Source organism: Sorex fumeus, unplaced genomic scaffold, assembly GCF_029834395.1.
Source record: "Sorex fumeus unplaced genomic scaffold, SorFum_2.1 ptg000018l, whole genome shotgun sequence".
Lineage (NCBI taxonomy): Eukaryota > Metazoa > Chordata > Mammalia > Eulipotyphla > Soricidae > Sorex > Sorex fumeus.
The window spans coordinates 21500011-21517619 of record NW_026606075.1 but is presented as its reverse complement, the minus strand read 5'-3'; the positions used below and the strand labels follow the sequence as shown (position 1 = coordinate 21517619).

At 39.0% G+C, this 17609-nt stretch overlaps 2 protein-coding genes across 2 annotated transcripts in view; both read left to right on the top strand.

Moving 5' to 3' along the window:
* ZFYVE16 (zinc finger FYVE-type containing 16) overlaps window positions 1–5260 on the top strand; it is a 54456-nt gene extending 49196 nt beyond the window's left edge. Inside the window, exon 18 of the mRNA XM_056112518.1 lies at window positions 580–5260. Within this exon, the coding sequence (XP_055968493.1) occupies window positions 580–741 (162 nt within the window). The 3' untranslated portion in view covers window positions 742–5260. The remainder of the gene's footprint in view (window positions 1–579) is intronic.
* Window positions 5261–8277: 3017 nt separating this feature from the next.
* The window catches only part of FAM151B (family with sequence similarity 151 member B), a 37616-nt gene continuing 28284 nt past the window's right edge, over window positions 8278–17609 (top strand). The window contains exons 1-2 of the mRNA XM_056112569.1: window positions 8278–8402; window positions 13403–13528. Of these exons, the coding sequence (XP_055968544.1) occupies window positions 8378–8402; window positions 13403–13528 (151 nt within the window). The 5' untranslated portion in view covers window positions 8278–8377. The remainder of the gene's footprint in view (window positions 8403–13402; window positions 13529–17609) is intronic.

Here is a 17609-nt window from a genome sequence, read left to right as displayed (position 1 = left end):
GCAAGTTCATACACAGAAGGATTACATTTCTTTAGCCAGGATGCCGTGAACGCGTAGTTTGGTTTGGGGGCCATCTTCAGCATGGGGGCTTCTCCTGGAGATCCTTGGGAGTGCCAGTTCCCCACAAATGCAAGGCAAGAGTACTACCACAGAGCCACATTCCCCAGCTCTAGTTTTAAATTGGAAGGAAAAACTTAGGATTTTGTCTCAGTTTTTATCTTAAAATTCTATTTTAAGGAAGCATCTGATAATTAATTTGAGTCAGCATTGTTAAAATTGTTAGTTTTCCCCAGCAACATTAAATTCAGGTCTTTAATATTATACAGCAAATTGAAAGCCTTGCCCTGCATTGCATTTATATGTTCATTGAGAGGAAACCTAAGTACCTAGTATCTGTTTTTTAATTTCTTTGTCTTTTAGAGGAACAATTATAATTCATGAATTAGATGGATTAAACATAGAATAATGTAAAAGGTATTAATAAAATAGCAAGTATTTTCTTAATATGCTTAAACTAATATTATTTTTAAATGTTTTCTTCATCCTCTGAATTGAAGGGTTTTTTTGTTTGTTTTTCAGGTTGAATTTCAGGCAGGATCTGAAGGCCAGCTTCTTCTTCAACATTATCTGAATATTCTAGATAGTGCTCTAATCCCTGTGATCCATGGTGGAACTTCTAGCTCTAATAGTTTACCATTAGAAATAGAATTAGTATTTTTCATCATAGAAAATCTTTTTTAGTGGAAGGACATGAGTCATATATTAAAAACTGACTGTTTAAACTAAATCCAGCTCTAATGCTGAAATGTTACAAACACTAAAAGTAATGTTAGATGTTTGAAAACTCTTAATCTTTGCTTTTCAGATAGTAAAAGGTCTTTTTAATTAACTAACAATTAAAAATCTCTAAAAAGTTAAGAGATTCAGATTTTGAAGCTTTACACATAAGTACTAAAAAGACAAAGATTTATTCTGTGAGAAGTTTGTAGTATTTACTGTGTTATTTTAACGCTAAGCCAAAGTGTCTGTATTTAGATATACCTCTTCATGCTAAGAATGATTTTAATGAAGGTTTTTTTCAGATATAAACTTATGAAGGAAATAACTGTTTTGCGTATATGCCAATTAGAGCACTGGTTTCTAAAGTCTATTAAAAATGTTAATCATCAGCATAGAACAGTTTGCAGATCTTACACTTAAATGATTCTTTGATTAAGGCAGATGATTTATTTGTGTAATTGGAGTGTACACCTACCTCCATGCTTACTCTGAGTTAAAATCAGAACTTTGCCTTTTTCTTCTCAAATTATTATATATATATGATTTTTCCTGATTAAATGGGTATTCTTAAACAAATTGTGGGTGCTTCAAGATTTTGTGCTTCTATATTTAAGTATATTGTTTTATAGCAAGAATGTCATTTGGTATGTGTTTTATAAATCCTTAATAATTTATAAATAGGAAATATTTTTGTATCTCAGTGATTTTTTTCCTTCTTTCCATCTAAATATACTCCCCCATCTAAGGATTCCCCCCCCACTTACCACTTCTAAGAGAGATTAACCAGAGTCCAGGGGATCCTTCAAGTAGTCATTATGTAGCAATAAATGAAGCTTCAACAATAGGTTTTTTGTTTTATTTCCTTTTAAGATATTTCTTAGCAACTCTGCATTTTTCATCAACACCACTGTGTTAAATATAAATTTTAACAAATTACTATTTGATATTTAAGATTTGTTATGTGATCATTATTTTTATAATAGGGTATTAACATAAGTTTACATATTTGAGACTGTTACAGAGCTTTCTTTTTCAAACAGCAAAACAGAAGTATACTACATTGGAAAAGTAAAGGACATAATTTAGTTCTGTTCTTTTAAGTTATAAAAGGTAATTATATTGATGTCTTATTCTTATGTGGAATACATAGTTTTTTTTTTTAATCAAAAACACTCATTGTATAGCTAAAAAAAAAAGAAACTAAATATTTATGAAGCATCTTAGTTTGAAGGTAAAGTCAGGGTTATAACTCACGATCTGAAGTCTCAGTCTAGGAGAGAGAAATTTAAGTCACATCTGTAGTATAGCCACAGATAGAGTATGGAGGAGACTATCAATCTTCGAGAGCTAGCTGCTCCTTAATGTAAAGTGTTGCAGGTATTAAAAGGCAACACAAGAAGCCAGTAGTACAGTGGATAGGGACATTTACCTTGCATGAGGATGACATGGGTTTGATCCCTGACACCCCATATGGTCTGCTATGTCCCACTAGGATCCCTGAGCACAGAGCCAGGAGAAAACCCCAGCACAACTGGGTGTGGCACCAAAACCAAAAAAAATTAAAAATAAGAAAGCAACATGTAATAACTTGCAGTTTTATTGGAATATGATATGGGGTCAAAAGAATTGCATATCAAACTCAATTTGCTTTCTTCTAACAGTGTAATTATTTAACAGTGTTAGGAATGGCACATTGTGAGTTATTTTTAACAACCAGTGGACAACTTTGGATATGTTTTTAGAAAGTCTCCCACATTTAATAAAAATTGGAGTTATGTGCCTAAAATCTGTAGGCATATTTTAAAGCATCTTTGTAGGTGTTCTCAAATGTGTGAACGTGTTACTTCTTGGATGATGATCTTCACATTCGTACTTCCTTGAATATTTTTTTGAGGTGAAGAAATAGAATGGTTCTTTGTACTCAGTTTGAAATGATCTAATTTGGTCTTAAGCCTTTTAATACTACTTTTTTCCCCCTCTGCATTTGTAACACTAAGTAAAATCTAACTTGTTTGTTTTATGCAATCATCTAGCAAAGTTTGTGTCTAGATGCTTGCTTTGTGCAGAGCACTTTATTAGGTATCATTGGTTGACAGATGAATAGAATAGTTCTTCCCCTGTTGGAAGAAAAACTGTGAAGTGAATGACTGTAATAAATAGATAAATGTGGATAAAGCAGTTGGAAAACAGTGCAGGAGAATATCCATAACAGCAGTTGAAGGAACTTGAGAACCTGTGTGTTACTGGATATTGAACTTGTCTAGGCAAGAGCTGAGAATTTAAAAAGTAAATACTATATCAGTAAAAAGATAAAAAATAATATATATAAGCCCTGAACTTTTAAGGAATTGTAAAGAGTCTTCTGTATCGTGTGAGTAGTTCACCTTATAATTCAGTTATAGAAGTAGTAGCCTGACTATGGTGTCTATAAATGGCCTAAGTTTATAGCAGTCTAGATTTAGAGATAGCATTTTATAAAAGAAATTGTCACTATTAAACCAAACTTTTTAAATAGTAAGCATAACTTTGATAACTCACCTTGAAGTAAATCACAGATTTCTACTTTCATTTTTCTTTTGTGATTTTAGAAAATGTTTCATTATGTAGTATATAAAATTCAAAACTCTAAGAATATCACTTTTACCTCTCAACCTGTATGTATTTCTTTTTCTATTTTCCACTCTCAACAAGTAATGATTTTTGTTTGTTCCCTGTATATTTCCCAAAGTTTAGGTGCAGTAGCAGCAAGTATAAATACCTGTTTTGGAGGTAGAAAGATAGGTCACGGGAAGTAGCCGAGCCTGGTCCAATTCTGGGCACCACATATAGTCCACTGAGCATCACTGGAGTCATCCCTGAGCATAGCTGGGTGTGACCCAAAACAAACCCCTTCCCCTCAAAACATCAAAACACTCCACGTATTATTTTTTTTTTAAAGTCATAAAATGAGCGTGCTGTGTACACTGAAAAAAACAGTATCAACCCTTGGTTTGAATTTTGTGGTTTATATTTAGACTCTTAAACATTCTTGTTTTGTCAGACCACTTTTACTCATTGATAAAAGCATCGTACGTGCAGAAAGACAAGAAGAAAATCTGTTATTAGAATTATAGCCATATGTTTTAGTAGGACAATTATTTTTCTCATAACAAAATTTTGATGATTAAAACAGGGTTTTTAAATTTTCGAGCTAAATTTAAAATGTTTTTGTTAGCTTTAGGAATGATGCCTCGCCATTCTGAATTTGCTTTTCACTCAGATGCATTAGTTTTTCTAAACCAGATTTTTTGGGGGGAGCTGGTGGGCTCCCAAGTGGTACTTTGGGAAGTTTCAGGGTCCCACCTGTGATTCTTTGCCAACTGGACTGGCAATTTAGTGCAAGGACCTTGGGATCTGATGCTGCTTTGGCCTCTGATGCTCGGGCCTCCCAGGATGCATCGATAATGCTTAGGGGACCATGTGGTCCAGGAGTTGAATTCAGGTTGGTCACATGCCAAGCATGTATTCTAAATATATATTGTCTCCCAGCCCCCATATCAAAAAAAATTTTTTTAGAGGGGGCACACACTCAACAGTGCTCAAGGATTACTCCTGGCAATGCCTGGGGACCATAAAGGGTGAACCCAGGTTGGCTGTGTGCAAAGCAAACATCCTCCCCTCTGCACTACTGCTCCAACCACTCCCCACATCAAATTTTTAGTAGTTTTTTTTTTTTTTTAAGTTCAGGCCACCGAGCCAACTTCCAGTCTCCAGTCTCCTTAGTCTACTTTTGTTTATGTTCTGTGATTTGGATTTAGCTTGAAACTAGATGAAATTTAACATTAAATACCTCTTGGGAAACATTTTCTGAATTCCTGTTGATAAAATTACAACCAGGTTTTTATGCTCTGACAAATGAAGAAATAGGTCAAATTCAGGTGCTTCATTGTGAACACCAATGCTTGTTTTTTCTGAATAAAAGAAAAAGAATAGAATATAAGAATAAAAGAGGCGAATAAAATACTAGCTATCTTTCGGGGTAACCCAGTAATTACCACCCTTCTGGTATTCACACTCTTTTTGTATCTGTCCCACTTTGTACCATGATGGTCTCTGTGGCGGTGGAATAGAAGGAATGCCATTTCCAAGATTACATTATGAGACTCTGTAGTGTTCATCATTGGCATACTGTCTCCACTTCCTTCCTCTCCTTCCTCAGTCCCTCCTCTCTCCTCTCTCTTCTCTCTTTCTCTCGCTCGCTCGCTCCACCTCCTCCCCCCTCCAGTTTCTCTGTCCTTACTCTATTGGGTCACTCGTGAAGAAACTAGCTGCCAGATTTGGGCAGCCCTAAGAAGAAGGAACGGAATTTCGAGGGAACGGAAGTCTCCTGCTAGCAGCCACAAGACTAAAAGTTGATCCTCCAACACCAAGCCAGCCTTCAAATTATGGCCCCAGCCAGCAATTCAACTACATCCACAAGAGAACCACCCATCTCACCCAGTCTTAGGAAATACGTAAGAAATTAAAGAAAATGTATAGATAATAAACATCTATTATTGTAAGCTGCAGAGTTTTCTGGTGATTTGTTAATGTTTGGCAACTAATACTAGATAACTAATAAATAAGGTACTTAGCTTTAAGCAATTAAAGTAGAAATTGCTTAAAATGGGAGCTAGGGACATAACGTGAATGTTAGATCACATGTTTTGCCTGTGCGAAGGCTCTGGATTGATCATGAAATAATATAGTTGTGAGCACTGCCAGGTATGGAATGATTCTTGAGCACTTCCAGCTTTGGCACCATAAACAGCAAAATTGCTGAAAATGATCAATTGCTCAGACAGGCCTATTTCTTACCATGTATGGGTTTTGTATAGGTTACATGTTGACTGTCTTAAGGGCAAAGAGTATCAGTTGAGTAGGATTTTACTACGCATGATCAAATACACAATTGTGGGAAGTTTGTTTCCAGAAATTGCATTTTGAGATAATTAAAACCATAGCCCTCCTGAAAACAAAACATTAAAATACAAAAAAAAAAAAAAAAGAACTTAAAGCTTTAGGGTGATTTTAAGAAGTAAGGGATGTCCAGAGAAAAAAAGTGAAGAGAACTTGAGGCAGTACTAAGACAGTCTGGGGTGAAGAGGACAGAAGTTCTAGATTCACACAAGATAGTAAATCTTAAGTTGAACAGTGACAAACAAGGGAACATCCTTTCACAATGGATCCTCACAAAGGATTTTACCTTGAGAATGTGGAGGAACTAAAGGTATAAATTATGTAAAATTATAGTTCACTTGGAATCTCCTATAATCAGCCTAATTAGTTTGTCTTACGGTGGCCGTACACTGGTGATGCTTTTAGAAAAAATAAAATGTAAACCTTGGTGCATATACTGCCTGAACTCATGTGCTACCTGTACCCATGTGTTGCGACCAAGTGCATGTGATGCCCGAGCACATGTGTTGCCCTCATCTCCCCTCCTGAGATGTGTGCTGTGGCTCTCTCCATTTTGGAGAAGCCCGTGCTCACTTGCTCGCTTTCTCCTCTCTCCCAACCTCCCTTTCTCAAAACTTCCAAATAAAATCTGTTACACTTAAAAATGTAAATCCCATAAAAGAAAAAAAAAACCCTTCATTGAAGGCCTCAGTTTACTAAAAGTAAAACAATAAGCAGGTACATATGGAAATTAGACTTCAGAGTTAAGGATAGGTAGAAACGATAAAAAGCTACTTAGATTTATGCTTTCTGTTTTTAAATAGTGGTAAGGTATCTGGAAAATAGGAACCCATAAAAATAAATGAAATTCATTTAGAAAAGGGGTAAAAATGTAAGAATATGTAAGAACTGAAATCTGAGGGGCCAGAAAATAGTACAGCAGCTAGGGTGCCATGGCTAGTGTGAGCCTGCCTTGTTCCGTGCCTTTCACCACATGGTTCCAGAGTACCAGAGTGCAGTCCTGGAGGTCCCCAGCACCAGGTGGATGGCCTGGGTATCCATAGCATCCCTAGCAATCCTTGGGCCCTTTGCATTGAACTACCAATCGAGCTTTCCTCAAAGAATCTCCAAATGGCACCTTTGGCTTCCTGAGCATTGCTTGGGAAGTTAAAAAAAAAATTTAAGGGCTCAAGAGATAGCACAGCAAGTTAGAGCATTTTGCCTAGCATGCAGGTGACCCAAGTTTGAAATTTGATCCCTGGAACCATATGTGGTCCCCAGAGTCCTGCCAGGAGTAATCTGAGTGCAGAGTTAGGAGTAATCCCTCAACAAAGCGATGTGACCTCCTCCCCCCACAAAAAAAAAGATACGAGATATAGCTACATGTATAGCTACATAGTGAGAAGTTCTAACATATGTTCAATTTGCTGAATAAAAGGCGACTAGGACAGAAAAACTATATTTAGATAAAATCTAGACAGGACCCCACAGATTGAAGAAGCCTGACAAGTGTCAAAAATAAAAGATATCTACACATAGACACTTATGACGAAAACAGGAACTGCCAGCTGGCACAAAGAGCCCAAAGGAGTTATTTATTCCAGAACTTGTCTTATTTTGAAACTTTACTGAATTGCAAAATAAACTGGAAACGGATTAAAATATATAGGAGGTATCAAAACAGGCATCATTGAAACTAGAATTGGGCAGTAAGCAGCTTAAAATTAGGGGAATTAGCAATTAGGCTAGCAAAAAATTTTTCAATAAAAATAGAGGTCAGAAGATTGTGTGTGTGTGTGTGTAAACAGATATTCTAGATATTTAGAGACAGGAGATCTTAAAGCTACATTCTTTTTATTTTTATCTTGGTGTTGGGACCACACTCAGCAGTGCTCAAAGCTTATTCCTGGCTCTGTACTCAGGGTCATTCCTGACGTAACTTGGGAGACCATATGAGGCAGTTCCAGGAATCGAACCTTAGCCATGTGCAAGGCAAGTGCCCTATCCTATTTTTATTCATGGATGTGCCTTTCCATGATCTCTGTTGTTGTGATTACTGGGGGATCATTTGGTTGAAGTGCACTCAAGATCCACACACTGTTGCAGTGGGGAGGGTCCCAAACATCGGTGGCCTGAGTACTGCACTCAGCATGTGCCATGATGCTGGGGTGGAATGCACAGCGTCAGACCTGCCAGACAGGAGACCAACCTACTGAGATACAAGTGAGACACAGTTGCGTTTCATTGTGCAGAAACAGTGTTTCTTTTCTGGAGAAAGGATCCCACGTCGTTTAACGGTATCACCAACTTTTAAATAAGAGAGAAAGAGAAAAAAAACATCTAAAGTTTGAAGATTCAAACTCCACAGCAACTATTTTGAATTTGGGGGTCTCACCCTCTCGGCCATGCCTAACACCGAAGAGTTCGCTAGACAGACCTGGATTCCCAAGTCGACCTTCCAAAGGGGCCGCCCGCAGCCAGAGCGGCCTGCGCTGGCCAGCTCCCGGGACGCCACGCCAGGCAGGGCGCAGCGCGCACGCCTGCGAACCGACCGCTTCCGCTTCCGCTGCCGCCGCCGTCTGCGCGCTCTCGGCTGGGACCGGGCCGCCCCTCCACCTGCGCGGGTCGGCGGCGGGTGGCCACAGCTCAGCGCCTGCGCGGCCCGAGGGCGTCCGTCACCATGGCAGGGAGCGCCGGGGGCCCGGGTAAGCGCTGGCCCGGAACCTCTGGACCCTGGTGCTGAGCTTGGGGGCACCTGGAAACCTCCCGGGGTGGCCGGCCCCTCCGTTGACGGCTTTCTCGGAGCCGCGGCGCCCGCGTGCGATGAACTGACCCAGAACCTTGGTGCTGGGCATGAGTGTGAAGGGGGAGAGCATTTGGGGAGGCCTAGAAAGACAGTAGATTGTCTTTTTTTTTTTTTTTTGATAAAAAGAATAAATAAAAGGGGGACTTGCATCGTTAAAAACTGCTTTAGGGCTATCAGGAAATTGAGTGGCAGATGGTCATTTCAGCCCCTGGATAAGCGGCCACCCCGCCACAGTGGTGGTGTCTGAGTCTGCTTTGTAATTGTGAACATAATCACTCGGAGACCATACTTAAGCTTGTGATTTAACCTGGTGGTGTACATAATTCACTGAGTCAGTGACATGTATACATCCTTAGAGTTTCATGCAAAGCAGTTTTACTGCCATAAAAAAAAAATCTAAAATCCGTGTTGTTGAGTTTTGTGTTTTGGATATATGGCTATACCACTCACCCCTATCACCAGTATAAATGAAGCCCTGACTCTGGTTCACCCATAACTAATTGTCCTCCTCTTACAGCTTGATTTCTTTCCTTCTCTGTCCTTCTCTTTTCTAAACACGGGTCCAGAGGGACCTAGTCATCTCCCCTTTACACATACATTTCCTCATCCATGCAGAGCCAACAACACTGAAAACATGCGATCTAAACTGCAACCACTGGAACTTTGTAAAGTGCCTGGCAAGATGATGGGTGGGTGATGGGGGTTGGGAAATGGTATATGGGAACACTGGTGGAGGGAAGTTGACACTAGTGGTAGGATTGGTGTTGAGATATTATGTGCCTAAAACTATCAATAATTTTGTAAATCACAGTAAATTAAATTTTAAACATTTTTTAAGAATCTAAAAGGGCTGGAGCGATAGCACAGAGGTAGGCCGCTTTCCTTGTGTGCAGCCAGCCGGGCCAAGCCGGGTTTGATGCCTCCACCACTCTCAGAGAGCCTGGCAAGCTACCGAGAGTATCTCGCATGCGAAGCAAAGCCTGGCAAGCTACCCGAGGCGTATTTGATATGTCAAACAGTAATAACAAGTCTCACAATGGAGCCGTTACTGGGCCAGCTTGAGCAAAAATCTAAAATCTGGGCTAGAGTGATAGTATAGTGGGTAGCTCAATTGCCTTGTGCATGTGGGATCGTGTTCTAGTCCTGGTACCCCACGTGGTCTTCTGAGCTCTGCCAGAAGTGATTCCTGAGTACAGAGCCATGAATAAACCTTGAGCACCACTGAATATGGCCCCCAAACCAAAACTAAACCCCCCAAAATTCATAAATTCTATGGTTGTGCTTATTCACCACCCCAGACCCCTCCACACATATACGCCTCTGTTTTGAGCATTGACCAACACTTTTTTTTAAGTGTCTGCATAGTTTTGCCTTCTCCAGAATGTTATTTAGCTGGAACCATATCATAGAAATTTTTATTTGGCTTTTTCACTTAGGATTTCACTGCATTTAAATTTCCTCCAGGTCTTTTTTTAATTTGATGACTCTGGGAATTTTTTTGTTTATTTTGGTTTGTTTGTTTTTTTGTGTTGAATAATACTCTCTTGGCTAAGTGTGTCATAATTTACCCACTTACCAAATGAAAGACATTTTGGTTGCATCCAAGTTTTGGCAGTTTTAAATAAAGCTGCTATAAACATCTGTGCACTTTTTGTGTGAATGTAAGTTCTCAATTTCTTTGGATCAGCACCAACCAAGGAGTGTGATTACTGGAACCTGTAGTAAGAGTTATGTTTCCTTATGAAAAGCTACAAAAACTGTCTTCCAAAGTGACTGTAACATTTTGTATTCCCACCAACAAAGAAGAGAGTTCCTTTTCTCTACCTTCTTACCAGCATTTGGGTGTCAGTATGCTGGATTTGGTTCCTTCTAAAAAGTTTCTCCTTGTTGTGTGTGTTTGCATTTCCGTGATAACACATTTCCGTGATAACATGAAGTGGAGCATCTTTTCGTATGCTACTTGACATGTGAATATCTTCATTAATGAAATGTCTGATTTCAGATTTTTAATCCGATCATTCATTTTCCCATTGATTGAATTCTTTTTAAAAATTTTTTAAATTTAATTCTTTGTATATTTTAGACAACAATTCTAAGTAAGTTATAACATTTTCAAATGTATAGGTTGGTGCTGGTTCATATTGAGATTGAATATTCAAATTCGCTGTCATTTAAGCAGCAGAAACTTTTACACCTACTGGTAGGAAATTTCTGTGTATCATCAAGTGTCTATGAATCAGCATTTGAAGCCAGTTTTATCAAATGTCCTTTGCAAACAAAATTTTCTACTCTATAGCTGGTCTTCTTATTCTTTTCCTTTTTTCTTTTTTCCGTCCTTTTATTCTTTGGATACTGTCTTTCTCGTCAAAAATTTCTAATTCTTAGGGGCTGGGCAGAGGGGCGACTCCTAGCTCAGTGCCAGGATTATGCTGTGTCTGAATGAACATGGGCCTTCTGAATTGCAGTGCATACAATGTTGAGCTATTTCTCTGGCTGCAGGAAATCTCTAATCTTTATTATTTGGGGAAGATGGGTTGACTATGCCTGGCAGTGCTCTGGAACTATTCCTGGCTTTGTGCTCAGGAGTGATCCCAGCTGGTGTTTGGGGGACCATGCTTGATGCCAGGAATCAGTCTCACATTGACTGCATTGCAAGGGAATTGCCTTAACTTCTGTACTGTATCTGGTGGGAAAGTTTCTAAGTTCAATGAAGCTCAACATATCATTTCTTTCTTTTCCATTTTTCTGGCTTTTTGAGTTAAACCCAGTGATATTCAGGGCTTACTCCCGACTCTGCACTCAGAAATTCCTCCTGACGGTGCTCGAGGGGCCATAGGGGATGCTGGGGATTGAACTGGGTCAGCTGATTGCAAGGCAAATGCCCTACCCACTGTACTTTCACTCCGGTCCAACATATCATTTATTTCTTTCATGGATCAGGCACTGTTGCAATCTGAATACTGTCTAGGTTTCCTACTGTGCTATCTTCTAGTAATCTTCTAGTTTTACTTTTTTTTAAATTAATTTTTGTGAAGGATACAAGGTTTGTGACTTAATTTTTTTTTGTAAGTGAATATTCTTTGTTTCAACATTATTTGTTTTTTTTTTCAACACTATTTGTTGAAAAGACTATATGATTTTGCTCTTTGGCCAAAGATGTATGTTGAGTTTTATAGTTTTCTTCATATTATGTTAGATTTATTCTTAAAAGTTTCATTTTGGGAGTACTTATATAAATGGTATTACTTTAATTCCAGATTCCTTTGTTTCTTGATAATATGTAGGGGGGAAATGGACTTCTATCTTTATTCTATAAACCAACATAGAGTGATTGCTAAGTTCCAGTCATATTAGAACTTATCTTTACATGCCTTTTCATTGTGAATTGTTTTCTTTGCAATTTCTGATTATTTTCTAGTTTTTTATTGTTTGATGAAATTTATTTTCAGAAGACAATTTCATTCATAGGGAATTCACAGCCTAGGAGCTTTATTTTATTTTATTTATTTTAAAAATTATTTTGTTTATTTTATTTTATTGCTTTTTGGGTCACACCCGGTAATGCACAGGGATTATTCCTGGTTCATGCACTCAGGTATTACTCCTGGCGGTGCTCGGGGGACCATATGGGATACTGGGAATCAAACCCGGGTTGTCCTCATGTGAGGCAAATGCCCTACCCGCTGTGCTATCACTCCAGCCCCCTAGGAGCTTTATTTTCATATTTAAATGAATGAGAAGAATTAGGGAGGCAAAATTAAGGGTTACTGATATCACAATATTTTGCCCATTGTTATATTAACATGTGGCATAATGTGAAATAGAACTGGAATCAGCTATTTCACTGTTATTTCTCCAATCGTGTTAGTTGGTTAAGTCACATATTTTAGTAAGAGTAAAATCAGGTTTACAAAAATAGTTGATAGATTTTAATAGAATCATGCTTAATTTTCTCTGTGATATAAATCTAGTAAATATACTAACTCTGGTGTTTACTTACCCATAAAAATGTTACTGAGGCTTGTACTTTGAAGTTGAATTTGCAAAAACGTATAATTTAAGGTTCTAAATTGTTGATAGAGGGACTGGAGAGATATTAAGGAGATAAGGTGCTTGCCTCACATGCAATCCTCGTTCGATCCCCGGCAGCACATATGGTCCCCTGAACACCACCAGGAGAGATCACAAGCAGGAGTAATTCTTGAGCACTGCTGAGTTTGGCCCAACCCTGCCACCTCCAAAACAAATTCTTGATGTAAACACAAAATAGAGTGTGAGCTGGAAAAAACAATTACTTTGTGCAAAAGTTGGACGTTTTTGTACATATAACTTTGGATTTCTAAGCATTTTACTTATATGGACCCATGTGTGAAAATTTCTGGTTTAAGGATCTGCTCCTTGGGCCAGTAGTTTAGCCCAGTGGTAATACCACAGTCTGTCATGCATTTCTGAGGTTCTTGATTTGATCCCCAGTGCCAGGACCACCTCCGCCACAAGCACTCTTAGCAGTTTTTTTTCTTCCTATATATTACTTCATTCTTTTGAGGTTCAGACAGTTCTATATATTTACTAATGAATACTTACATGTATTATATATGGGACATATTAACATATGGCACTTGTATGTGTTTATATATAATACTTGCCACATCATAATACCTGTTAAAAATCTTGTAGTTCTCCCAATAAAATTACCTTATATTTTCTCTCTTTGTCAGTCTGAAGATGTTTTCTTTGAGGCAGGGGATCAACTCAGGGGTGGAGCTCAGACTTCACATGAATAAGGCCCTGGGTTTGATCCTCAGCATTCTTAAAAGAGAGTGAAAAGTTAAAACAAAAAAGGAGAAGTGTAAATTACTTTATGAATCATTCCTTTCTTTGTAAATGCCGTTATTTTAGGTTCTTGGAGTGAAAACATATTGGAATATTTTCTGAGAAATAATCAGATAACAGCAGACGATGGCGCCCAGATCACCTGGTCTCATGCAGCTAACCACAAGGCTCAAATGAATGAGGCACTGAGAAGTAAGTCAAGATTCATGTATTTATTTGCATTGGAGGTATCAAAACTTTGATTTCAGGACTATTGAGGACTATTAGCAGTATTAGAGACCTCCGGGTCCAAGTAAATTCAAAGCTGACGTAAACATTTTCATAAAAGATAGAATTTTGTTTGCAGAATGAACAAATTCCAGAATGAAAGGATGGAGCATGTTTTACGGGGAGGAGAGATGATACCAGAAGTAAGGCACTTGCCCTGCCACTTTAATGGCAAGCCGGGTTCATCCCCAACACCACATTTAGTTCCCTAAGTACCACCATGGGTCACTCCTGAGCACAGAACCAGTAATAGCATCTGAGCACCAATAGGTGTTGCCTTAGCAAATGCCCTCCACCACCACTACCACCACCACCTAAAAAAATAAAAAAAAGGATTTTCTTATTTTCCAAAAGTGATTTTCTTTTGTCTTATTTGAAACTATTATATATTATTATTATACTTGCTTATATATTGTATTTGAGTAAGATTTTAAAGATCAGGTTCAAGAGTCTTACATAGTTTTGAGTTTCTTAGAATGTACTAAGAAGTTCATTTAATAAATAATTTTTGAATGAATGAATGAATGAAGCCATTGTATACTGATTTATAATTAATTGCTTTTGGCAATATTTATTCCTAGACTAAACACCAGGCCTTTTGGTTTAATCAACCTAGGGTCAAAGAGATATATAGAGGTTAAGGCACATGCTTTGCATGTGGAGAACCCTGGTTCTCTCTTTCTCACCAATTGGTCCCCTGAGCACCACTGGAAGTGATCCCTGAGCACAGACTAGGTCATGAATATCACCAGGTGAGGTTCATAAACAAACAGAAAAATTCAATCTGTGGCCGTATCTGTATATCCGTTCATTAGTAGTTGAACACAGTGGCAGTTTTCCTAGCCTTTTCCTATGAAGTGCCCCTGTTGGCAGCCGCAGTGGACAGTGAAAGCGAATCACTGAGGACTTGTGTTAGTTTGAAGTGAGTGACTCAACATGAGAAGTTCAAGGGAGAGAGCTCAGGGGCCAGTGCTCATGCTTTGCATGTTTCTGAGTTTGATCTAGTTTGATCTCCAGCGCTGCTAACCCCCTCTTCTCAGCAACCCCAAGAGTGGCCCCCGTGACCCCAACACTGCCTCACTGAACCCTAGTGCTGAGCCCCCCGATGAGCTCGGCACTGAGTCTCAGGTCGCCTTGTCTGGCTGTCAAGACTGGTTCATAGACATTATTCCACAAAATAATAGTTTTATGCAATACATTTCTGAATGTAGATTTTAAAAGCATTTGTATTAAAAATATGCTAGTGAAAAAGAAAATATTAAGCCTTTTTGTTTTGTTTTTGGGCCATACGGGTTATTTCTGGCTTTGCACTCAGGAATTAGTCCTGAGGTGCTTGGCCGATCATATGGGATGCCGAGGATCAAACCCAGGTTGGTTGCATGCAAAGCAGACACCCTACCCACTGTACTATCTCTCTGGCCCCTACAAAAGTTATTTTATAGACAAAGTCAAGCAAAACCAACCCTGGATTTCTGAACACAACACTGAGCTTGCCAGAGTGGGAAGGGAAGGAATCCTGAAGTGGGGAAGGTGTTCAGTGGGCTGGGCTGGACAGTACTTGAATAATGAGGTACATACATACTTTTTCATTTTATTTTGTTTTGTTTTGTGGAGAGGTCTGGTGGTATTCAGGGGTTACTCCTAACTATATGCTTGGCAGCCACTTCTGGAGGTGCCGGGGAAGCACAGAATATATCCTGTTTTTTTTTTTTTTAATTTACCTGTGAATAGCAATCATTTCTAAGCACTACCATATGAAACCTTAAAAGCAAGCAAGAAAACAGATGAAACACTTGAGTTTGATGAATAGACCCAATTTCTGCTCCTGGAGAATGATTCTGTTTCCAACTACAGGTGTAGATGAGATTAAGTGAGAATAAGTTTACTCAGCACTTGCACTTTTTTTGATGAACCGTTTTGTTCTTACGGAGGGCAAGTGATCTGACTTGGTTCCACAAGTAAAGTATATTGATTATATGTTGTATCCATTATTATTAAGGAAGATACCTGTATAAATTGAAATCTCTGAAAATATGTAACTCCATAGCACAGCGGTAGGGCGTTTGCCTTGCATGCAGCCAGCATGGCCAACCCGAGTTTGATTCCTCCGCCCCTCTCGGAGAGCCCGGCAAGCTACCGAGAGTATCTCGCCCGCACGGCAGAGCCTGGCAAGCTCCCCGTGACGTATTCGATATGCCAAACACAGTAACAACAAAGTCTCCAATGGAGACGTTACTGGGCCCGCTCGAGCAAATCGATGAACAACGGGAGGGCCTTTACCTTTACCTTTATGGTACTGGTGTTATTTTACAATCATAATGGGGATTTTTTTGTGTTTGGTTTTTTGGGTTTTGTTTTGGGCCCATACTTGGCGGTGCTCAGGGTTAAAGCCACACTGGCTTTGTGTTCAGGAATTACTTCTGCTGGTGCTTGGGGACCATTTGGGATGCTGGGGATTGAAGCCACATCAGTTGTATTCAAGGCAAGTGTCCTACCCACTGTACTGTCTCTCCAGCCCCTCCACACATACTGCAAATCAGCTGAAGGCAACACCAAGACAGTGAGGAATTGAGACGGGAAGATCCTGAGAGCATCACTGGTCTGCTGCATGCCTGCAGCTCACCCTCTCCTGTACTCCTTAGTCGTGTGATGTAGAGTCTTCATTAGAGTGAATCTGAATTTTTGTTCACTTGAAGCCAGAGCTCTTGGTAGAATTGTGCCTTCATTTGGCAAGTCTCTTTCCCTGTTCCTGTCCAGTTCATTTTCTACGAATCCAAAGTTTTAAAGCATAAGTCAGGTGATTTTTTTCCTTTCCCCCAAATTTTATTTTATTAAAGCACCACGAGTTACAAAATTACTCATAGTTGAGTGTTTGATATACAATGTTCTATCACCAATCCTGCCATCAGTGTCATTTTCTCTCTACCAGTGTCCCCAGGCAACCTTCCATATGACCACTTAAAGTAGTTACTATAACTATCTTGGTTAGAGGCCCGTCACTCTGGTTTCTGGAAGGAATTTTTATCCCCCTAAATGTTTTAGGATTATCTTCTCCATTCCTCTCACTGAGGTAGACTTTTGTTACCTAGTGTTTAACTGAGTGGAGCTGACCTGTCAGTGTTCCTGGGCCAGTAGTTTGCTCCTTTCTCCTCTTCCACCTGGACAGAGGGAGGCAGAAATCTGGGTATTTCCTACAGCAGAAAGTTGCTGGAGCTTTCCTTTGAAGCAGCTGTTCTTAGTTTGGACTGGGAGGTAGCGCTAGAAGTTAGGAGTTGATAAACTCATTTACTTCTCATCTAAGTCGCACCTTCTGACTTAGCTTTCTAGGTGATAAAGGGAATACTGTGAGTTCGATCTGCTAACTTAACAGTTTTATTTTTCAGAATCTAGGTGGGGAACGAAGTGCTATTTATTGGAGTCTTCAAATCACCTTAGAAATCTGTTAAGTCCTGCCTTATATCTAAACTCTGCTCCTCATCAGGTTTCTTTCTTTTTATTTATTTACTTGTTTGTTTGTTTTGGGTCACACCCAGCTGTGCTCAGAGCTTACTCCTGGCTCTGCACTCAGGGATCACTCCTAGGAACCATGTGGGGTGCCAGGAATTGAATCTGGATTGGTTGTGTGCAAGGCAAGTGCCTTACCCGTTGTGCTATCATTCAGGTCCCCCTCATCCGATTTCTTTACTGGCTATATGTTCTCTTACACTTTAATGCTTTGGTATCACCTAATTTCCCATTTCATCAAGGAAATTTTTTTTCTCGTCTCAAAATCAAAATTATGGACAGCATTTTATAGTTTTTAAAAAATATGTGACTAGCTTCTTTCACTTAGCATGGTGTTCTTTTCTCAAAATTTTTCTGTTGTAGAAAAAAAAGTGCATGGAGTATTCCTTTATATATATATTTTTTTAATTAAAACATACATATATATAGGGATGAATGAATGATTTATAAAGAAGCCACTTAACTTCTTTTATTCATTCATTCATTCATTCATTCATCATCC